The sequence below is a fragment of the Corvus kubaryi genome, unplaced genomic scaffold, assembly GCF_017639235.1.
Source record: "Corvus kubaryi isolate FWS band 111438036 unplaced genomic scaffold, C.kubaryi_AGA036_p1.0 65464, whole genome shotgun sequence".
Taxonomy (NCBI): domain Eukaryota; kingdom Metazoa; phylum Chordata; class Aves; order Passeriformes; family Corvidae; genus Corvus; species Corvus kubaryi.
This window is the reverse complement of record NW_024582022.1, coordinates 1-23,995: the sequence shown is the minus strand read 5'-3', so window position 1 is coordinate 23,995 and position 23,995 is coordinate 1. Positions and strand designations below refer to the sequence as shown.

Here is a 23,995-nt window from a genome sequence, read left to right as displayed (position 1 = left end):
TCCTCAGGAATGATTGCAGCTGCATTGCTGTTACAATAACAGATCACACTTTTTTAAAGATTCAAAAGTAGGCAAACAAGAACGGAATACTTTATTTTTGCTCTTTTTTTTGCTTATTTTAGGGAAGGTTGTTATTTGGAAAATTATTTATTATAGTCTGTATTAAAAGCAGTGATCTGTTAATTATCTTTCCCTTGAAGAGGCCAAGAAATACCATTTTCCCTTGCTGTCAGTGAGACAATTAGCACAGTGGCTGTGGTGTTAAAAGACACTTCTCAATAATGAGCGTGATTATTAGTCATTCTTACATAATGTCTTTTTCATTATTATTCTGTCATAGTTTGAGCTAAATCCAATTTACTTCTGGTTTTTTATCCCTTATACCTTGCTGAAGCTTTCAGTTGCAAATTCCATAGTAGGCATTGAATTATGTGTAAAATAAATCCCTCAAAACTCAAGATTTCATTTCCTCCTTCTTCCCAGTGGCAGCTGGACTGTCTTGCTTGCTTGCTGAAGCTGATCTGCCAGTTTGCAGTCGATCCCTCAGATCTGGATTTGGCTTATCACGATGTCTTTGCCTGGTCTGGGGTAGCAGAGAGCCACAGGAAAAGGACGTGGCCGGGCAAATCCAGGAAGACAACGAGTGACCACGTGAAGGGCCTTCATATCCCTCGTCTGACAGAGGTAGGAGACAGACAGAGGTTCTGTGAGCTTTACAAAAGGACTCTTTTTCTGAAAGAGTAAATGTGAAGTCCTCATTTTAGTGTAAAATACTGTAGTGGAAAAGGTAGTAGGACTAATTCATATCAGTAATGTTAATTGATACCCTACTTGTTCTCTAAAAAAGTATTTTAATAGCTTTAAACCTGGCAACCAAAAGGTGTTTTGGTGATTGGTGAACACATTAATTGGGAATTCAGAATTCCAGTGCTTTGTCCCTGTTTCTTAGATTTTGTTTCCTAAATTGGTCAGTCTTTTTTTACAGTAACATATTATTATTAACCTATGCTAGCATGGTTATAACACGAGCTGTCCTCATCCTCGCTAAATCCATTTTGGATTCCTTTAGTAAATACTAAAATAACTTCATTAGAGGTATCTGAGTGAGTGTATGGTGAACTTACCTGCAGCTGTAAACCTTCCTGCCAGATTCCTGCATGCTGATTCCCTAAAGCAAGCCAAGCACATGGAATATTTTGGCATCAGGGAAACATTCACCGTAAATCGACTTTCTTGGGCCCAGGACCAGCTGTGACTGCCAGAAAGTGCAGGTCTGAACTCTGAGCTGGAGCCAAACTTCCCATTTGTTATACCTGGAAAGACCTTAACCATTCTATTAATGTCAGCCATTTCTGACAAAACAAATCCCTAAATCACCAGGGCTACTGTCATACAGGGAAGTTATCAAATGTATTAAATTTTTAACATGTAAATGCTGCTGTCGGTTTCTCTAACTGGTTTTAAATTTTTAATTGTCAGTTGATTAATATTTTTGATTGCAGTGGATTTGATATTTAAATATTTTAAGGTTTTCTTCAGACTTGAAGTTTAAAATTCTGTGTAGTCTGTCAGGTTCTCTAAAGATGAATTGTTTAAGTGAATGTGTAGTCAATAAAATGTGTTGATCACAGAGATAGGCAAAATGTATGTGTCCAACCTCATCCTCAACCCTGTCTCCTCAAGCCTAAGGTTTTTAAAAGGCAGTGAGTAGTTTATGCTTTAAAAAAAATACCGTGTTTTTACTGGAAGGATTGAATAAATGGTTGATTTTCCTATTCAGTTGCATTGTCTTTCTTAGAGAAACAGAAATTTTAGCATCTAGACCTAGTCAGTGAAACGTGGGATTTTAGCTGTGCTTTAATAAAAACAGTTAATTGTTAACTGTGAAGATGCTGTGATTTGCCTTTGGCTCTTCCTCTTCTGCACAGGTGGGTTTATTTAGATTCACACAGTGTGTATAATTGAAAAACAGATCAAAAAGCTTGTTGTTATATTAACTTGTTTTTTTTTTTTTTTTTTTTTTTTTTTATTTTAAATTTTAAAGGTGTTTCTTGTACTTGTCCAGGGAACCAGTTTGATTCAGCGACTTATGTCAGTTGCTTATACATATGACAACTTGGCACCTAGGTACAATATTTTTTTATTTTTGTGATAAAGCTGATCGAGTGTGCACATTTTCATCGCTGCTTTAGTTCACAAGTCCAGGGCTCTTCCAGCTGTGGTCCCTATTGACAGCCACATCAGAAATTGATTCCAGAGGCTGTAGACTTGCTTTTCTTAGTCACCTCCTGTGGTTATCCTGCCCTCAAAGCAGTGTGGCGCAGAGGAGAGGGGTGAGAACTCTGTGGTGAGGGTGTAAGGCATGGCTATATCACCTATATATGACATGCTTTTGTAAATTCTCATGCCAAAATCCCTTCTTCATTTTCTCCGGAGCATTCTCAATTTCAAGGCAGCGTAAAGGAGAAATTAAAATAAAAATTCACTTTTATGTTGCTTAGTCATCTGCCAGTTTTGACTTTATTTTTTTCATCCTGCTGAAATTACTGTTTTAGCCATTGTGCAGATACTGAAGGCAAAATTTTACCTATTGGAGATTTTGGTCCCGTTGCCTTTTTGTCCTGAGAAAAGCAATTCTGTGTAATTGACTGCATTGTGGCAGTCAGTCTGATGCTGGGAGGTCAGATTTTTGTTACGTTGGTGTTGTAGAATTGATTCCAAGTGATGGATAGTGTGCTTTACCATATTTTTAGAAGATTGTTAAGGACATTCAGAGCATTTCCAGTCAAGTCTGCAAGTGTGCTTAACTTCGACCAATAGTTGAGTTGCAGGAATAATTTTAAGTATATATGCAATGGTTTTGGTTTCATAACCTTTTATTGTAATTAATAAAAATGTAAGTAAATAAATATAAGCATTAAATGTTTATTCACAGTGTGGTTTCTTTAGAAGAAAACTAGATGTCTTCTGTGTGGGTCAGTTCTTAGCGCTGTTTGACATCTCTATTTTGGATAAAATAAAGGGACTGTGGGTACTTCTCCTTGACTTTTAATCTTGTAGTTAGTAAAGCTTTATGGGGGTGACTTGAAGGTTTTCATAGTTTTATTATTGTTGCTAATTTTGAATACTGCAAGAAATGAATCCTTTTAAGATGTGTAATTTTCCGAGTGGTTACTTAAGAGTAACTGTGTTGTGCCTGTGTGTACTTGTATTTCTAAGTGATAATCTGTTACGTTCTGTGATAAAGTTCAAATGATTTTCCCTTCTTCCCATCAGGGTGTTGAAGGCTCAGTCTGATCACAGGTCAAGGCATGAAGGTCAGTGCTGCAAACCAGCTGTGTCAGGACCTAATAATAGGGACAGCAAATTGATGATGATAATAAGCTATGGGTTTGATTTATTCCACCATTAGAATGATGGAAAATTGTGTTACTCCAAGGAAATAGCCATGGTTTCTGAGTGAAATCCGGTCTGGGTTTTTTCTGGCTTAAATCCAGTCCGAGTTTTCTCCCCAGTCTTGATTTAGGGTGAAGTCCGGTCGTGGTTATTCCCCGATCCACTTTCCAGGCGAAATCCAGTCCGGGTTTCCCCCCCGATCCTGACTTTGTGTGAAATCCGGTCCAGGTTTTTCCCTGAGCCACTTCCCAGGGGAAATCTGGTCCGGGTTTTCCCCCAGCAAGTTTCCCAGAGAATTCCTGTCTGGGTTTTTCCCGATCCTGTTTCTGGCTGAAATCTCGACTAGGTTTTCCCGATCCCCTTTCCAGGCTAAATCCTGTCTGGATTTTCCCCCACTCTTTCTCCCAGCCCTGATCCCCAAACTTTATATCAGACTTGGAAGGGAGGAAATTCAGTTTTATTTTAGAAGTGAAGCTGGGGCAGGGGTTGGAAGCATCTCACATCCAGTGAGTTTTTCCATGGGCAGCAGCTGCTTCCCTCTTGCCTAACCATTCGTGCTTGGGCTTGTGGCAGAAACTCCATGTGAGAATTTTCAGCCCAAGTGGCTTCAATGAGAACAGCAAATGCAGACAAATCCCATACAGCACTTCATCCTGCATTAGTAACCAGTGGCAGAGGTATCCAGGCAGGGTCCTATCAAAATGGAACAGTTTGCAAAGAAGAAAATACGAAATTCAGGTGGAAGTTAAGGAGAAGATGAGGGGGCTATCAAGAATAAACTCTTGCTGCACTGGAAAAGTTGAAATTAGACTTGATTCCAAGAGCAGCTTTCTTTAACCTGCCAAGAGAAGCAGCTTCCTTGGCAAGACAGGTGGGATCCTATCCCATAAAAAGTTGTCCTAGACACCCTTGGACACATCTGTAATTTAGTGTTCCTGCCTTGTTTACTTGAACAAACCCCAGCAGTTGCTGTCATTGGGTGCGTCTGTGCCTGGGCTCCTGCTGCTGGCAGTTTCTCTCCTCTAATTAAAGATGAAGAATGGTTTCTCCGTTGATAATTCCGTTAAAAAATGGGGTATTTAGAAGTGTAGTCCTTGAAAGCATTATTGAAACTTGAAAGTCCTTGAAAGCCTTATAACCAGAGGAGAGGTGACACTGGATGGAGTCTGAAGCACTCCAAAATACTCATTTCTTGCTCTAATTTCCTTACAAAGATGCTACCTCAGAATTTTCAAAGTTACTTGGGGGCTGCGAGATGATTGAAATGGAACTTCTGTGTGAGGCAACACAAATGTGGCCCCGGAAATTAGTACAGAACAGGAAATAAGTGTGAAGATGTGATGCAAAGCACCAGCTCACTGGTTAAGAAGTAGAGATGCAGGAAAGGGTTGTGCCCCTTACTGGTAATATTTAGTCTGATTAAATGGTCATCATTAATACAGAGTCAGTATTTAATAAGCATGTTGGTAAAACTCTTGAGTTTAGGTTGTATCCTGTGTGCCTGGGCAAGATTTGGTCTTGCCTGTTAATATGACTGAAATAAATGTCATTTGGGCTGGAGTGTGCAACCCTTCCACCCAAAAAGCCTTTGCTGTTACTTACAGTGGCATTTCTCTCTTCCTCTTTCAGTCACTCACTATTCCATGTGGCTGTTGGTGAGCTGGGCTCACTGCTGCTCCTTGGTGAAATCCAGTCTGGCTGACAGTGACCATTTGCAAGACTGGCTCAAGAAACTCACCCTTCTTATTCCAGAGGTATGGGAGAGGGGAGGTTGTTGCATTCCTAATTAGTGCCATTAGCTTTGGTTTGCCATTAAATTCAAGACATGTATTTTCCTGCTGAAAGTGGCAGGATCTGCCTCAGGTACTTGCAGTGCTGTGTAAGAAGTGATCATTGTAAGGTGGCACATCTGTGGTCGATGGCAGACCATGTTATGAATTCTCACCTTTGTTCTTGGCTTGTGTTTGAAGGCCATTCTTTCGTAGTAATTTGTTAAAATTCCTGGGTAATTTGTTGAAATTTCTGGGTGATGCCACCTGACTTGAATTAGCTTAAATGTACTTCCCCCCCTTACATTTTCACGTTATTTTTAAAATTATTATTTATTTTGCTCTACTTAGAATCACAAAATGAGGTGAATGAGAATGGATACAAAAATCTTTGTCATGGCCAAACCTTTGTCTAGCTTTAAGTAATTCTTTCTCACATAATAAAGGCTTAAAAATTGCATCAATATATTCACAGTAGATAATTTTTGTATTTACAAGTGGTTGCTTAAAGGTGCAATGTGGGTATGAAGTGATAATTCTTATCTGTTGCTTTATTACTCAAGCACAGGAAAAGCTTACAGGCTGACTCCATTTAAAATCCCTGGAGATGAGAGAGTGCAAACTTCCAAAGCTGGGTTAGAGATAGACTGTGGGTATTTTTCTTAACAAAAGAAAGAAGAAAACAATTCTTCTAGTGAAATTAAATTAATTAATTGTTAGGAATGGGTAAGGGTAAATTCAGGATTCACATAGATTTCCTTGATTTGCCAGATGGGATATTTTCTGTTCTAGTCACTGTAATCTTTCCTGTAGAAAATACGTAACTCAAGAGACACAGGGCATGGACAAATCATCGTTTTAGTTAGAACAATATATTTTACATTTTTCTGTAAGCAATTTAAATGCAATTTTAATTTATAATAGCTGTTTTTAGAAAGACACATTCTACTCTGATAACCTCATAGATGAGAGGAATTAATGTACCTATGAAAGGAAAACACAGAAAAGAAAAAATCTTCCAAATAACGTGGGTAATCATTTAATTTTGTGATTTTTCCTAGACTGCTGTTCGCCATGAGTCTTGCAATGGTTTGTACAAATTATCTCTCTCTGGCCTGGATGGGGGAGACTCAATCAATCGCTCCTTTCTGCTCCTGGCTGCATCAACCTTGCTAAAATTTCTCCCTGACGCTCAAGCTCTGAAGCCAATTAGGGTAAGAGTTTAAGAACTGACAAAGCTTTATCAAAGATATAGTTAAATATATTTTTTAATATAAAAACTAAAACTGGTAGCACATTATCATTATGTCTGACATGCTGTTTCAGATACACAGAGATAATAAGGCTTCTGGTTTGGATGTTTCCAGAACCTTTCCAAAAGTGGATAAACTGTGACACTGCAGTAATTTACAGCTTAGCTGTGCCTGGAGAAATGCAGAGCAGCTTTTAGAAAGTGCTCTTGTTCTTGAATTTCAATGTCCACATAACAGATATTTTTAAAAGAGTTAAATTAAAACACTCTACGGAAGATTTTGCAATATTTATCTCATTTTCAGAAGAGTTTAAAATTAGATCTGTATTAACTAATATTGAAATCAGCCCAAGTTCTTCATGTTTTGTCCAGTTGAATCCTGAATTTTTGTGATCTGCTGTGGGTGGGATGAACTCCACACTATTCTATAAATTTTTTACAGGTCTGGCAGATCATCCTGACAATTTTTCAAGAAAATTAATAACTATTGCAGAAGAAAAATAGAGCACACACAGTTACCATTGTAAAATACTTTGTTCTTATACCTTAGAGACTTGAAGAAAGTAATATTCTTCTAACACAGTTACTGGCTTCGATGTGTTTTTTTAATACAGTTATTTTGTCTTGTACTTCAGAACAAAAGCAATTTCTTTCTACAGATAGAGGATTATGAAGAGGAAACTGTGCTGCGCCCTGGTTGTAAGGAATATTTTTGGCTGCTGTGCAAACTGATTGATAACATCCATGTCAAAGATGCAAGTCAGGTAGGTTTGCTTTGCATTCATACCAATGTTTATTTCTTTTTAATTTGTGTCTTCAGACATTTTTTCTTAAGATACGGTGAACTGCTGTGATCTTTCCCATCTCCCAGCTTTCCCTACTCTGATGTGCATTTAGTAGCTCTTGGAAGCTTCAGGTAGTGATTCTGTGGAGTCGAGAAAGGGGGGTTGTTTAACACACAGAGAAGGTGAACTTAGTTGAAGGTCACAGACATGGGAATACTTTAATTATCTGTGAGATTCACTGCTGATAATTTCAGTGTGTTCCTAGGAGGAGCTAATCAAGTATTTGATTAAAGCTGAAAGAGTTAAATTCAGTTAACAGCCACTTAGCAGAAGTTAGGAAACTTATGTTTGACAATGAGTTTTAATTATCTCTGGTTTTCTGTGTGCAATAATAAAATTTCCTCCAAAAGAAGTCCATAATTATTTCCCTTTTGTATTCCATTTTCTTTATTTTGAATCAGACAACCCTGCTTGATTTAGATGCACTGGCGAGACACCTTGCTGACTGCATTCGGAGGTGAGCTTTGCCCACAGCAATTCCACGTGTAATTTGCGTTGTATTTATTGTTAGTGGGGCAGAGTTGTGACATTGCTTCTCTCTCTCTGTGTGCACATACAGCAGAGAAATCCTTGACCATCAGGATGGTAACATAGAAGATGATGGGCTCACAGGACTGCTTCGCCTCGCAACCAGTGTTATTAAGCACAAACCACCCTTCAAATTTTCTCGGGAAGGCCAGGTGAGAAGGACACTAAGAGATCAAAGGAGTGCCTTTTTTTACCACATTTTCATTGCAGGGCTCAATATGTGAAAGTACATCATATTTCCAGCCTTAGGATGATGGACAAACCTATACGTATATCTTTCTAACTATATTTAATTCCAGAATAGAGTTCTTATACCCCTGAAGTTTTATTTATTTTCATTTATTATCTTTAGGTGTCTTTACTATTGATCAGCATTAACTGGTTTCAGTCCTTAAGCACAGCTGGTTTTGACTGAATCCTGGGACAGTTTGATCTAAAAGTAACATTTAAGCACCACATCTGTGCAGTGGCAGAGATCTGTTACAAGGATATTACATTCCACTTGTGCTTGTAAGGTGGGAGAGTGGTGAGGCAGGGGAGGTTGCTAAAAAACTTTTCATTTTGTTTTTGAGAACTACATTGTCTTTAAAAAAGCAAATTGTGTGTAAAAACTGATTCAGACGGATGGTTTTTTCTGTAGACTGTACAGAACTTATTGGGCCTTCAGTGAGGTTTGAACTGAAAAGTAGGCCCTGGTGTCTAATGATATTGTTTATATCTTGTCTGTTTATTCTGTTACCGTAAAATGGCCCTGAAGGTCATTTGATTGTCCAAATGTGACATTGCTGACAGCATTTTAAAAGGCTGCTCCTGTAGTTCTACTGGATATTTTACTTCTGGAGAGTTTGCAGATTAAACTAGAGTAAGAATTCAGTTCACAGAGGGCAGCGTCGGGGAGGATGTGCAAATTGAAAGAGGTGTTTGTAAAGGTCAGATTTATGTAGCTTGGATGTATGGAAAGCTGAAGAAGAAAGGAGAGGGGAAAGCTAAGTAGAAAGGAGTGATGCTATCCAGAATCCTAAAGCACATGGTGAGCATGGAGTGTATCACAGGGAGGCCAGCAATGTGCAGTGATGAATGTGAGCAGAGCAGTGTCCACAGCAAACTCCTCAAAAAGAGTTTGGCTTTACTGAGGGAAAGGGACTTAGTACCTTTTCTAAAACTAAGTCTTCATCTAGTATTAATTTTTTAAATTGTGTACAATTAAGAGCACTTGTTAACTGCGAAGTACATGAGTGAAGAGGTTTGTGTCCTGGTCAGTGCAATAGAACAGGACTGTGAAATCACCTTGCTTCCCTCTGGGCAATTTCAGTGCAAAAATTTACAGTGAAGTGTAACAGCTGGATTGGCAGCTTGTGTTCTACAAATGGGGGAAGAATTCTGTCCCTTTTTTTTTTTTTCTGTGTAGAAAAGAGGTACCCAAGTTCAGACAGCTGCATGTCTCTTTTAGTGTATTATCTGGCATGGTGAAGATAAATAACAGTGTGAAATATGTGTTCATTATCCAAAGGCAGCCTGACTTGGTGCAGCAGGGCTTTGTGCATGAGACAGGTCTGGAAAGTTCTGCATGGTAGAGGTCTGGAAAGTCTGCAGAAGTTCCTAGAAAATTGTTAATACATGATTTATCTTTGAAGAATACATTCAAGATGCTAAATGTGCCAATTTAACTGTTTTCCAGGAGTTTCTGAGGGACATCTTCAATCTCCTGTTCTTGCTGCCCAGTCTGAAGGACAGACAACAGCCAAAGTGCAAGTCCCACTCCTCCAGGGCTGCCGCTTACGATTTGCTGGTGGAAATGGTGAAAGGCTCCGTGGAAAACTACAGGCTGCTCCACAACTGGGTCATGGCACAGCACATGCAGTGTAAGAACCTTAGTTACACACAGCTTTGGAGTGTTTTGTGGCCACTAACACTGCTCTGGGAATTCCACTTTATAGCTCTGCTATTTATCCCCCATTACCTGGGGTAGTGTCACACAAGTGTTGGCATCTTTTGCTCCCCTACCAAATCAAATCCCGTAATAATTTCCATGTCACCTGTTCTTAAATGTGGGTTATTTAGAGCGTGTGGGCCTGTTAAATGACACATGCACACAGGTAGCATTGGATTTTACATGTATCATCCTCTTGTGCTGGATTTAATTTCTCTTTCTCCTTTCTAACGTGAAGAAACATGGAATATCTCTGCACAAACCAAAGTGTATAAACCACACTGAGGTACTGGGATTGTGCTGGCTGTGAACAGCACTGTGATGTTTTCAGAGTGTGATAGCATTGTAGTTGACTTCAGTCTGTACCCAGATATCTGCATAAAGCAGTTTAGCTGTGCCTCTTGGCTTCCATGCTTCCTGCCTTTTGGAACCACAATTGCTATATATAATATGGAAATCACCAAAATTTGGAGTTAGTTAATATTTTATCTTTGATTTGCAAATCCTCAGTATGCATTTTTAGCTTGCTAGATTTCCTTTCACATGCCTGGTTTAAATTCCTGTAACCTGAGGTTCTGTAATTTATTATAATCTATGGAATTGATTTTAGTGCCTTACAATTCAGGAAGCAAAAGAGAAATCTGATCATAATAATGCTTTGTGTTCTATTCTCATATGCCTGGGGCCTTCCAAGGGCTCCTGTGCTCAGAAGAAATATTATGAAGAATATATTTTATGAAAATATTGGATATTTATGTTTGCTCTGAGCACATTATCTGCTGCTGAGGTTGTCTGTATCTCTCCAGGTGCAGTCATTCATTTTTTACAATCAGTGTTTTCCTCACTCCAAATCTCAGTAATTCCTTGGTGTGGAAGTTTTCTGTACCATTTACCACAGTTGTTACTTTCTTCCAAACACTCTTCTGTAGGTTGTTTGTTGCATCCCAAGTTCTCCAGAGCCGTCTGCTCTGTGCTCCTGCTCCATATCCAGTGTTTCTCACTTGCATGGATGTTAATTTTGTTACAGCTGACAGAGTGCTGTTGTCTCTGTGATGTGCACCCAACACAGGACTTGTGATTCCATTGATGAGATCCAAAGATTGTTGAAACTGGGGTTTTCCACTTCGTTATCCCTGTAATCTTTCTAGGTTCCAAAAATCTTAGTCTTAGACCTATCTCTCCATTCTTAGGAGAAACATTAAGGAAAGCATTAGGAATTTCCATCCTGTCTTTGGTTTTAATGTGTTTTCTTAACAGAGAGAGCTCACAATTCATTCAGGTTGTTCTTACTGAAGAGTAGATATAGATACCTTCAGTTGTTCATAAAATTTCATGCAGTGTTTTGGATTTTGGCTTCTTTAAAGACTGATAAAACCCTTTAGTTCAAAGAGCAGGTGCTTTGCTTTCCAGCGAGGTTAAGATCATGTCTGGTGGTATGGATGGAGCAGGAGCATCATCAGAAGGTGGAATACAGAGCAATGCACAGTCATTCTGAGGAAAAATTGAGCTTCATTTTGCTTAAAATGGAATATGAATATTGCAAATTTGGTTTCAAGTTTCCTCATCTCTTCCTGAGAAAAAGCTGGTTTCTGTAACAACAGAGAGGAATAAAGGAGATAGACATCAACGAGCCTCAAATTTGCATTTCTAGTTAAGATCCATATGGAAGACGGAAAAACTTTATTACACAAATGAAGACAGTCACTTAAAAAACCCCAGGGTTGTCCTGAGAAAATCCTTGTCAAATTCCTGAATGCTCTCTGTCAGATGGAAGGAGGTGGAAGATACTCCCAGCTGCTCTGTGAAGTACAAAGAAGTCAACTGATTGCTTTGCAATTCCAGCTTGATGAGCTCTAAGCAGTGATAGATGCTGAGTCCTTGCATCAGAAGGGGTGAATTAGGATGTTGTAATTTAGGGATTGCAGTTAAGGGAGAGAATTTTGGATTCTTCTGCCATGCTGATGACCTTCTTTAGGAGGTGAAACGTGCAGGGGAGCTTTGTTGCAGCTGGCTGACCAGCCCGTGGAACCAGGTTAGCCGAGGTCACACCACTGAGATTTGTTGAAACAGGAGAATTAAACCTCTTTCCTTCCCTCCTTGGAGCTTCAGGGCTAATAGTTGTTTTGATGCCAATGCCAAAATAAAGATTACAACTATTATTTGTTGTGCAACAGAACATCTTGTGGGGCTGGTCTCTGAAGATGTGAGGATGCCAGATAGTTTCCTGAATTTCTATCTGATAGTGTGAATGGAGAAGAATCCTTAATGAGTCTTTCATCTGTGACAAAATAATTAAGGATTTAAAGTTTAAATCTTGAACTCCACGTAGCTTTTGTGGATTGTAAAATAAATAGACTATTTTGGGGAATATTTTTTCCTCTTTGAACATCTACTTCAGTAGAGGTACTGAATTATTTGTGGGACACTGTGTTTTTGGAGAATGGTATTTTTGCGGATGAACAGCAAAGCTGGATGCATGGCAGGTTTTTGTGTCCAAATCCTTGGATACCAAGGAAGATTGTCTGAGCTGGTTACCATCTTCCTGACTGGCAGGTGAGGAGAACTTCCCTATTCTTCTGATTTCTTGACAGCCATATCAGACCAAGGCTGATTAAAGAGTCCCTCAGAACTGCCAAACTTGTGTGGTGCCTCCCTGTGTAAGAAATCCATCGCTACATCTGGTATGAAATAGAGGAGACTAGAAAGCTTAGAGGGAAAGAAAATGGCTTTCTCAATCTGATTCACGTGTTGCTTTGGGGAGAGCGCAGCGAGCCCCTTGCAGGCCAGAGTTGTGTGACAGGAAGGCTGCTGCTCTATCTAAAGATTTAAAAGATTTTCCTGAGGAATATATAATCCATTTTCCTTAAGATCAGGCACAGTGTGGCTCGTGCCTGTGAATGAACAGTGCATAACCAGGTGACATTTTGTTAGTGTGAGGATCAAGCTTTTCATTGTATTTCTGTTTTTGCATATTGCACTTTGAATTGATTGTTTTCCTGCCTGTGTGCTTCCTGTTTCTCACAGCTTCCCATGCACCTTACAAGTGGGATTATTGGCCACACGATGATGTTCGTGCTGAGTGTAGGTTTGTGGGTTTAACCAACCTTGGAGCCACGTGTTACTTGGCCTCCACTATTCAGCAGCTGTACATGATCCCAGAGGCTAGACAAGCGATTTTCACTGCAAAGGTGAGTGTGGGGCTTGGACAGAAATTTACATTTAGAGTCAGTGCAAATGCTGAAAAAATACAGATTTACTTCTAAGACTTACTTCTAGATAAAGAATATTTCCTCAGCAGTTAATTTGCTTTTTGTTCAGTTGGGTTCTTTTGCTGGTGTCTGAAGTGATTTTTTTCTTAAATATGTGATGTGGTAGGTTCTTAAGGTGGCACTGAAATAAAATGTTCTAAAAGTCTTATTTCTGTTGCTTTCAACTAGGTTGATTCAGGTTTGGGTTTATGTGAGTTGTCTGTTGTTTCTTAACTGCTGGTTTGCCATTTTGGTAACAAATGTTTTTTTCATGAATGTTTATCAAGTCCCAGAGTGTGTATCTCATGCTACCGGAAGTACAGCAGGTGCTGTAAATTATCATACATTGGTTAACTTCCAGAAATGCAGTATTTTTAGCTCTTTATTGTAACAGAGAAAGCATCATTTTGGTCCCTGACATCAGCAGGGCAGATAGAATGGGTGAAACACCCTCTCTGGCAGTGACCTCATCATTTTCTGTTATTGTTAATTGCTGGTACTTGTCACTTAACTTCTGGAGATTCCATTTATAAATGAAAATAAAAAGCTAAATAAGAGAAGCTGCTGGTCTGCTCATGAAATGCATTGTGGAGACGGTTGTTCAGAACCCTCACAATATCTGTGAATTAAAAAAAATTATTCCAAAACCACTAATACTTTGTAATACTTTCCCAAAAGCTCCTACCTGCAATAAATTCTTAGAAAGTAGAGTTCTTTTTCTCTCAGGTGTAATGTTGACATGCCAAAAAAGGTGTAAAATAAGTATAAAAACAATAAATGTAAGATTATAGACTGTGGGTTCTTGTACACAATCATTTTTCTTAATGGTCCATAATAAAGTAATTGGGTTTTTATTTGAATGTTCCATCTTTTTTTACATTACATTTTAATGTCTGTTTTTGCAAAGTAATAAGCAAAACCATAAGCTCTCCTTTTATTAATTTCTGTTAGTACTCAGAAGATATGAAACACAAGACCACTTTACTGGAACTCCAGAAGATGTTTACATACCTAATGGTAGGTGTGAAAGAGTATTTTAGAAAGTATCCTGTTTTTGAAGAGGGTGGGGAAGGCAAGAAAACCATAGTTGAGACAATGGACCAGTTTGAAACTGGGTAATCGGCTGTATTCTCCCAAGGAAGGATTTGTCTGATTGTTACAGGAGCCCTCCAGGTAGGCCTTTGGGACAGTCCTGCTGTGTCTAGGCCACTTCCCAAACTGATTTTGCTAAACAGTCGATAGAAACTGTCCCTGCCGAAATGACCAGAGTCCTGTGTATGGATTTTAAGTATTTAAGGGGTTCTTTGTGCATAGTTCAGGTGAATCAACAGTATTGAATTACAGAGGTGCTGGGGATGTGGAGATTCCCTGGTGATACAATAAAATACATTCTTTTTATTCACTGCATTTTCCTTGCTCCAATATTTAAAGATTAATCCATTGAAATAAAGTGAAAAGTTGAGATTCCAGGACGAAACAAAATTAAAGCAGTTCACAGGTGTTCACTGCTGTTAAAACACTGAAACAATTCTGAAATAATGAAAAAAACCTGAGGAGAAATGAGTGTCTGGACACTGGTTGTGTGTAAGAAGTTCACAACCACTTTGAAGACAAATGGGGAAAGGAATGTTGACTTGCAATGCCTGCCATGAATCATAGAAATTATTAAATTAGGTGTTCACATAAGTAGAAAATAATCTAGGAACATAAAGTCATACAAAGACTTAGCACTATTTAGATCTTGAAGAAAGACTATTCTGGAACAGGCAATATTTACAGGAGGTACTGTCTTGCTACATGTCCTTAAAAGAAAACAGAGTAAGTAAGTCCTGCATTCCCAGTGTGCAAGGCAGTGGAATGGAGATATATTCTAAAGAACTGCTTTATACTGCAGATTCTTTTCTCTGGCTAAACACATCCTGTTGAAAACTAGATGATAACACAGGGTCTGAATGAGAATTGAGCACTTGGCAGGATTTAAGTCAGCGGTGTCCAGAAATACATAAACACAAGCTGATGTTCTCACATTTTATTTTGTGTCAGAACAGATATGCAGGAACTGCAGGTGTCACATCTTCCGCCAAGCTATTTTATTTTAATGATTCATTTAATGAAGTATTTACTAAATATTTTAATACTTTTTTACTAATGGTGTTTTACTAATTGGTATCACGATAATAGTAATCAATTAGTTAAAAGCTGCTTTGCACTTCATCAGAAACCTTTAAACATTTAATAAACTATCCTGCCTAATAAGCATATTGTATGTAAAAGTTTGTATTTTTAAAAACAGATATTCATATGTGTGTGTGTGGTACATCTGTGTAACTTGAAAATAAAAGGGTTTGTGTTGATTTGGTTTTGTTTGATTTCCTTTATCCAAAGGAAAGTGAATGCAAGGCCTACAACCCAAGGCCTTTCTGTAAAACCTACACCATGGATAAGCAGCCCTTGAACACTGGAGAGCAGAAAGATATGACTGAGTTCTTCACTGACCTAATAACAAAAATAGAGGAAATGTCTCCAGAACTGGTGAGTTATTAAGAGGGAGCAAAAGGGAACTCAAAAACTTACGGGATTTGCTCAAATTTCCTTGACAGAATTTATTCATTCATTCCCAGAAAAACACAGTGAAAAGCTTGTTTGGAGGTGTTATCACAAACAACGTCGTTTCTTTGGTAAGTGTTCCTTTTCTACCCTTGTCTTCTAAAGATTTTTTTTTACTAACTTCTCAAAACAAGTAATTTCATTGCTTTTCTCTTCTGTTTGTTCAGGACTGTGAGCATGTGAGTCAGACAGCTGAGGAGTTCTACACAGTGAGGTGCCAGGTGGCAGATATGAAGAATATTTATGTAAGTAGTGCCAGGCTGAGATGAGTCTCATAGATCTCAGTTACAAAGGGCACAAACCGCTGCCACACGCTTGAAGGTGTCGATGCTTTTTCTGCACTCTAGTTTTGGGGTGTTTACAGGTTGATATTATGAGGCAATTTAGTTTCATCTTCTCAGTGCAGTGTGCTATCAGCTGGGGCCATTTGCCACTGACTGTTGTTTTACAGTCAATAATCACTATTTATTTCTGTTCTAAACATGCTGTGGCCACTTTATGTAGATCTGTAAGTGTCAAAAGATTTAACATGTTCAGGTAGTACTGCTTATTTAGTTAATTTAAAGCTTACACCAGCATGATTCTATGTTTTCAAGCTTTTTAAACAATCATTAATCTCCACCCTTGGAATTTGAATTTAAAGGACTTGAATTCTTTGAGACAGCTTGGAATATTGAGTACCACTTTTATGAGTTGGATCCTTAATTCTGTGTACAGGTTAGGAACTGGTTTTCCTGTCAAACTCTTAGTTCAAGTGTTTGCTCTTCCGTGAAAAATTTTGGGGCCTTTTACCACCTTTCTTTTCATAACTTGTGGAAATGTTAATTAAAGTAAAATTGAAAGAGAGGATTTTGGAAAGCAGGCCATGTAAGCACAAGATAAAAACATCCAAGATAAATGTAAAGTCCTTTTTTGGTTTTTCCATGCAGGAATCTCTCGATGAAGTAACTATTAAAGATACCTTGGAAGGTGACAACATGTACACGTGTTCTCATTGTGGGAAGAAAGTGCGGGCTGAGAAAAGGTGTGACTAAGGAGAAATAAATATTCTTAATGTTTCTTTTTAGTAAATTACTAGAATTACACTTGGAATAACAGTAATCCTTTAGATGGAACAGGACTGCTCTTTCATTCAGTTTATACCCTGTAGGCCTATAAGGATGTGATCCCTGTGCAAATCAGAAATAAGAAGGAAATCAAATTTCCAAAACCAAGAATCTGAAGTATCTTAGCAAAAGATGACAGAAAAATGTCCATGACCTTTTTTAATTAAAAAAAACCCCAGAAATCAGTACCTATTGAAACATTAGTCCTGGGTTTAAAATATTAAATGCTTTCAAAGGTTGGTTACTCATTATGCAGGATAATTGCTTAAGTTTCATCCATCACCCCAAATTTCTTAATTAAAATCATTAGCTTTAAAAATATTTCCATGTTTTGAAAAGTCTGCTAATAAAGAGAGAGTAAATAAAAATGTTATGTTGTCTTTGTATTGCAGCTAACAAATTTCTTCGTTAGAGTTGGAAAGCCTCGTTGTTTTAAATGACATGGGTGAAAGAGTAACTTACTTGAAAGTCATTATTGCAAATTTTATGAGGTTTAATGCAGGAGATGTTCTGCCTTGAAGGTTCTCTTTTGGAAGATAGTAACTCCCTGCAGTGAGGGGATTTGCATTGTCGAATTCATTGACAGCTCATTTTATGATACTATTTTAGAAAACTGGTTCCTGCCGTATGAGTAAATTTGCTGTTTCTCCCAAGGTACAATGACAGCCTAAATAGAATTGTTCAGTGGGCTAAATGTGACCTTCCTGCTGCTGGTCAGTCTGCCCTGCTCTGGGGCACTGTGAGAGCTGGATTTTATACTGATGTGTCTTAGCAACAGATCTCCAATGTTACAGTTGAAATAAATGTTTAAGTTCTCTGTGAAAATACAATTCACCCTGCTAAGGTTTTATAAATCATGGTTATTTCTGATCCTTCAGGGCATGTTTTAAGAAACTACCTCGTATCTTAAGCTTCAACACCATGAGATACACATTTAATATGGTGACCATGATGAAGGAGAAAGTCAATACCCATTTTTCATTCCCTTTACGTTTGGATATGACACCCTACACTGAAGATTTCCTCATGGGAAAAAACGACAGGAAAGAAGGTATGCTCATAAAATGGATTCAGCAAGCTTTGGCTCCTTTATCTGTGTATCACCTTCTGTATACAGAACAGAAGCAAAGAAAATCAAACATAGCTTTAATCAACCTGTATTCCCAAAGTCTCACACTGTGTTTCACATAAGAAAAACAGCCAGTTTTTGGTTTCATATACTGTTCAATTTGAATTAGTCTTAAATTTGTTTTTAAAATATGAGAGAAATTGCAAACAGTTACATACAGTTTGTGGCTGATGTTGAAGTTTGGGTGTTTAGGAAATAACTGATTAAATACTGTATTGAATTATTTCAGGTTTTAAGGAAGATGGTGGATATTTGAAAGAAACAGAGAGTTATGAGTATGACCTGATCGGCGTGACAGTTCACACAGGAACAGCAGATGGGGGGCATTACTACAGTTTTATCAGGGACATTGTCAATCCTCATGCTTACAAAAACAACAAGTGGTGAGCTATGCAATTTATAGTTCCATATTCTTAATAACTAAAGCTTGTTGGCTTTGTTAGGTGCAGTTATATAGGGGGTACATCCTGGAGGTTCCTCTGAGAAGCACAGGATGTTGGACTTTGATAGGTGTCAGGATATTCGTTTATTAGCCTACAAATTAGCATGTTGTAACCAGGAGAGTTGTGTGGTCCCTTGGACACAGGGGTGGCAGGGAATGCTGTGCTGGCCTCACCAGAGCCAGCCTTGCTTCCTGATGGGACTAGATTTGAGTTATTTCAGTACAAAAGATTTCCTAGATTGTCCTTCATAAAATCTACTTGGTACCTTGGATGAGGATCCAGCTGCATTTATGGATGTAGAATTTGGGAAAGGGAAGGGACATGGTCATGGAAAGGAGGAAGGTCCTGTTAGGAGGAGGGTCCTGCTAGGAGACACAAGAAAGCAGGGAACACTCGGCCTGTAATTTTTGGATGTGGTATCTCCATTTCTCACTGGAGCCCTGGAATAGGAGACAAGGTTTCCTCCTCTATTCCTGTTCTCTAGAATAGCTGGAGCATTTTTGAAGCAGGACCAGCTCGTGACCTAATCCCTGCTCCAGTGGGGATCCACAGCAGTACCTCCTTCTCTGATCTTCCTAGAAAGAAGTCACTTTTGGGACCAGATTTTCATTTGCTGGGATCTAAACAAGACATCAGAAATTAATGGGAATATTTCAATCCAAGGAATCATTGGAAGTGCTCATCAGGCTTTATTTGCCCTTAGAGATGAGCAGCAGTTGTTCCAAGGCTTCTTCCTGTCTTGCAGGTACCTTTTCAATGATGCTGAAGTAAAACCCTTCGATTCTGCCCAGCTCGCTTCCGAATGTTTTGGTGGAGAAATGACTGTAAGTTTAACCTGAATTTTTGTCATGTTCAACTCTTAATACCTGTTACAATCTGGTACAATCCAGGTCTTCTATGAGGTTTTAAAAGAAAGCTAAAAGAAGTAGAGTACAGGTATTACTAATGAAGCAAAGTTAATTAGTGAAGTGTCTCTCCAAAGAAGAGGTATTTCTTTACTATATCTGGTTTTTATCATACCATTTTTTCAAGTGTAAAAAAGTGAGTTTGCAGTTAATTTAGGAATCCTTGCTTGGGTGGCTGCTTTGTTCACACCACTGATGAAGGAATAATTACTTCAAGCTGAGGTGTATTCTGGAAAAAAAGAGCATTTTGATCTTTGTCTATGCCTTGTGTCACTGCCTGTGATATCAGTTGGAATATTTTTACACACTATTAATACAAACAATACTCAAATGTTCTCAGGCTGTGCTTGAATCGATCATTATTTACAGCTGTGTACATGGTATAAAGCACATTATAAATAACACAGTATCTTACTAAAGCAATCCTGGGCATTAGACAACGTTTCTTGTCTGGGAAAGGCAATATGCTGAAATAAAATGAAAAAATTCCTTTGTTTGGCAAACGGATAAAATACTTTTCGGTGCCTCTAAAGAAGAGGTGTCAGTGAGATGGATGAGCCAGGAAATTGCTTGGGATGGAGGTACAGTATTGCATAGCAGATTTGAAAATTCAGAAGAGGTCACTATAGAGGAAAAAAAGAAACAAGACTGCTTTGAGCAAGAACTAAACTATCAGCAGCCCTCATAAGTGTCATGAAATAAATGTGCAAGTGAGCTATCACAAGCTGTTAGAAACTAAAGCATTAAAAAGCTTGTAATTAATGGTTTTACTTTCTTCTTGACAGACAAAAACTTATGATTCTGTTACTGATAAGTTTATGGACTTCTCCTTTGAAAAGGTATTTCTCTTCCAAACCCTTGTTCTATGATTATATTTCTGATTTCATGATTTCTCTCTCAAAGCAAAAATTATACAGATGTTTTTTTCTCCAAGACACACAGTGCTTACATGCTGTTTTATAAACGGATGGAGCCTGAGGAGGAAAATGGCAAAGACTACAAATTTGATGTTTCATCAGAATTGCTGGAGGTACAAGTTGATTTGTTTTAACACCAATTTTAAAGCACTCTAGAAGACCCTAAATACATCAGAAATCTGAATAAACATAGGAAAGCAAAAATAATTTAAATCACTGAGATGACAGTCCTTTGTTTTCACTGTCTTCCCTAGGAGATTGTCATGGGATAGGAAGGGAATTAGGATTTACATTTCACGTGAATTTTAGACATTTTCTCATTCTCACCTGTATAGGGAATATATCCCTTTTTACCACCTGGAAAATCCAGTGTCCCTGCTCCCTCTGGCCAGAAGTGTTGTTTCAGCATCTGCCACATTTTAGATTCTTAATTGAAAAATACTCTTCATTCCTAGCCAGCAAATCAGATCATGCTTTTTCCCTTCTCAGTCTTAAAAATATTAATAGATTTTATCAGAGTTAAATGTTAAAACTATATTGCTGTGAAAACCACTCTGAACTGATTTGATCAAAAACATCGCTTTGGAGAGAGGAACAGGGGGACGTGGCATGAAATCCTGTTCTGGTTTGATGATGGAGATTCAAATCTTACTCTTTAGGAATTTATCAGAAGTTCTCAGGGCTCATCAAGCTTTGGGTTACACTTCAGCTGTGGTTCTTCTTAAACTTGTTGGACCAATTCTCAAAATCTTAGCCTAAAACTCTGAATAATTGAATTGTAAAAATGAGGTCACAGAAAGAGGAGAAGGTTTGAAGCTCTGTTCTGCAGTCCCATGGCAGGCAAAACCAATACTTGCTATACTATGAATAAAACAACTTCGAGCCAGTTCTTTAAACTAAAGTGCTTCCAGAAATAATTTTTCATACAAAAAAAAATTGGTTTTTTTAGCCTTGGCAATCATTTAAATATTTTTAAAATCATGCTTAAGTAGTGAAATAAACTGCTTTCTTGTATCTGATGGTAGCATTTTTTCTTCAGTGGATATGGCATGATAACATGCAGTTCCTTCAAGACAAGAACATTTTTGAACATACATATTTTGGGTAAGTTTTTCTTTAAAAATGTAATATTAATGCTTCTTTTCTTCTTGCAGATTATCATTATTTATTTTAATTAACAAATAAAATTACTGACTCTAGGTTTATGTGGCAGTTGTGTAGTAGCATCCCAAGCACACTACCAGATCCAAAAGCGGTTTCTCTGATGACAGCAAAGGTAAGGGTTTCCAAAGTATCTCATCTTCTATTAACTATTTCCTTGTTGACATTTTAATTCATGCATTCTAAATTAATGGTGCCATTTTTTTTTCCAGTTAAGCACTTCCTTTGTACTAGAGACATTTATTCATTCAAAGGAAAAGGTATTCTATTTACTTGTAAATTCTCATTAAGTAGCTGCATGAATCTAGTGAAAAGCTTATCTGTACTTCTCATTCTACAAGTGGGATTTTGAGCTGTAAAAGTAGCATATATGATGCAAAGTTAGTGTTTAGAATGTCATTTACCACATTTATAGTGAACACTGCACAGTGGAATAGAAAATGTATGCGAAAATGTATGGACTGGTATTTTTCTGTAGGTGCAACTTATTATGAGTTCATGAAATGTTTATTGTTTATAAAATGTTGTGTTGTTTATAAGATTTGGTGCTTTACTGAACCACTTAGAAACGTTTAAAGATTATGCTGGAATTCGTTATTTGAAATTATAGTTTTTTCTGTATTTCTTTTCACAGCCTACAATGCTTCAGTGGATTGAACTGTTAACAAAACAGTTTAATAACAGTCAGGCAGCTTGTGAAGTAAGTGACTTAGGAACTCAGCAAAGTACAAACCAACTTTCTATATATTGTTTAACTTTCCTGGAGGTTCGTATCCCTGGAATATTTTGGACTATGAACTACTGTATTTGGTATATTTGTGCTCTATGAGATGAAATTCATCCTGATTACTGCAGATTCTGGGGAATGACTTAACTTTTATTTGCAGAAACCAATGTTGAGATCACAGGCCAAAATCATTTTGTCACTGGAATAAGAGAGAGCCAGTTGTCACAAGCTCTTGATTTGATTAATTATTATTTGGTTAATTATTGCACAGTGATTTCTGTTTAGATTAAGTCACACAAGAGACATGGAAAGACAAAGAATTTGCTGTGGTCTTGTTGAAAGCAATTTTGAGATACTGAAGAAAAGTTTGATAGTGTTTCTGTGATAATATAAATGTCCAAGGAGCCCAGCACAGACTGTGTCCTGCATTAGACTCATTCAGTAGAAAGGAATATAATCCATTATTCCTTTATAAATTGATTCTAGGTTGATAAATTATGTGACATTCATTATTTGGGTGTACAGTTGTCTCAGTGGGATGTAGTCCTAAGATGTTTGAGTGAAGACATTTAATATAGTAATGAATTCTTGGCTACAATTAAAATAAAAGGAAGAACGTTGATTCTTTATTTTAAACTGTTTTTCCTTGTGACTTGAACAAAATTCTGCAAGTCAGAAGACTGAGCTGTATTATTTGCTGAGTCTGACTTGGAATGAGTCATTCTCTATTAGTTTTATATCTTTTGGGTCTCTGGAGGCCGTGAGGCTTTTCCACGTGTTAAAATGCAGAAGGGATCTAATTTGGGAAGCACTGTCTAATCCTATTACTCTTCTACAAGATCCTTCAGCTAATGCTTTATTGTAAGCATAGTTTTTATTCTGTTGACATCACTTTGCAGGACAAGTGTGTTCTTCCAGATAATTTTCTAATGGTATGCAGAGCACAGGGATAAGAAGATACCAGATATAAAATTATATTGCTGTTTACTGCTATTGATCTTTATTTCTTTATTCCTCCATGCACAGAAGACTTTTAGATTTCCCTTGGATTAAAACTTGCCTATTCCTTAATAATAGTAACATCGATTTCTCTTCAGACTTTAATATCATGCAAAAAAGAAGATTGGACTAGAGCAAGTGTGGAACAAAACTAACACAGTATGTATCTTCTGCAGTGGTTTTTGGATCGTATGGCTGATGATGATTGGTGGCCAATGCAGATTCTAATAAAGTGTCCCAATCAGATTGTGAGGCAGGTAAGAAAAAATGTTCCCTTCCAAGTCAGGTGACTGCTTGACCTGTGACCAGAAGCAGACAATTACAATGGCAGATCCAGTGATTCTGACAGTTTTAGTGAATACCTGTAACTGTCTGATTCTTCTCCATTCTTGCAATGATTTAGGGAAGGTATTTGGCCACGGCAGTGTGACTGTTTGAAACAGCCCCAGCAGAGCTGTACAGTCAGGATCACTAAATCACAATAGATGCAAATTAAGGTTTCTACGACTCCCCCATGATCTCTACAAATCTGAACACTTTACATTAAAAAAATTGGGGGTTTTTCTGAATTAGTTCAACAATAGTTCATCAAGATCCACATTCAGAAGACAAAAAGGAATAAACTGTTTACATTCAGTACTCCTCAAAGCTCCAATTTGAAACTTCTGTAATAAGTTTTTGTGGGTAGAGTTAATTTTACAATATTATGCCACAAAGCTTTGTTAATACCCTTTTCTGAAAATACTTCTTTTTAAAAAAACCCATATTAGTAGCATTTGGACATTGACAAATACAGCTATTAATAGTGTCACAAGTATACTTACTTTCTTTGTAAGTTGCTAAGGTATAAACTTTACAGTTACTTTATCTCAGCCGAATTCTTCAATTGGATTTCTGGTTATTAAAGTGATACTTCCATACAGACTCGTACATCGTTTTTGCATGCAATGCATCAGTGAAGGAATATATTTCATGGGAAAACTCTGTGCAAGGTCTTAGGCAAGGTCTGCTCCTCATGAATGCTTTACAAAAT

At 37.7% G+C, this 23,995-nt stretch overlaps 1 protein-coding gene across 6 annotated transcripts in view; it reads left to right on the top strand.

Moving 5' to 3' along the window:
• Window positions 1–23,941, top strand: part of LOC121673499 (ubiquitin carboxyl-terminal hydrolase 34) — a 91,336-nt gene extending 67,395 nt beyond the window's left edge. Inside the window, exons 34-58 of one of the 6 annotated variants that reach the window (XM_042046833.1) lie at window positions 484–684; window positions 2,066–2,127; window positions 3,277–3,317; window positions 5,026–5,150; window positions 6,227–6,379; window positions 7,053–7,181; window positions 7,664–7,719; window positions 7,822–7,942; window positions 9,469–9,652; window positions 12,745–12,908; window positions 13,920–13,985; window positions 15,354–15,500; window positions 15,590–15,646; window positions 15,743–15,820; window positions 16,505–16,599; window positions 17,560–17,732; window positions 18,040–18,193; window positions 18,999–19,077; window positions 19,944–19,997; window positions 20,093–20,188; window positions 21,115–21,179; window positions 21,276–21,351; window positions 21,449–21,496; window positions 21,871–22,002; window positions 23,139–23,941. In XM_042046833.1, the coding sequence (XP_041902767.1) occupies window positions 484–684; window positions 2,066–2,127; window positions 3,277–3,317; window positions 5,026–5,150; window positions 6,227–6,379; window positions 7,053–7,181; window positions 7,664–7,719; window positions 7,822–7,942; window positions 9,469–9,652; window positions 12,745–12,908; window positions 13,920–13,985; window positions 15,354–15,500; window positions 15,590–15,646; window positions 15,743–15,820; window positions 16,505–16,599; window positions 17,560–17,732; window positions 18,040–18,193; window positions 18,999–19,077; window positions 19,944–19,997; window positions 20,093–20,188; window positions 21,115–21,179; window positions 21,276–21,351; window positions 21,449–21,496; window positions 21,871–22,002; window positions 23,139–23,252 (2,670 nt within the window). In that variant the 3' untranslated portion in view covers window positions 23,253–23,941. Of the gene's footprint in view, window positions 1–483; window positions 685–2,044; window positions 2,128–3,276; window positions 3,318–5,025; window positions 5,151–6,226; window positions 6,380–7,052; window positions 7,182–7,663; window positions 7,720–7,821; window positions 7,943–9,468; window positions 9,653–12,744; window positions 12,909–13,919; window positions 13,986–15,353; window positions 15,501–15,589; window positions 15,647–15,742; window positions 15,821–16,504; window positions 16,600–17,559; window positions 17,733–18,039; window positions 18,194–18,998; window positions 19,078–19,943; window positions 19,998–20,092; window positions 20,189–21,100; window positions 21,180–21,275; window positions 21,352–21,448; window positions 21,497–21,870; window positions 22,003–23,138 lie in introns of those variants that run through there. The other 5 variants (XM_042046836.1, XM_042046834.1, XM_042046835.1 and 2 more) reach the window with 5 other exon arrangements.
• Window positions 23,942–23,995: the final 54 nt, after the last annotated feature.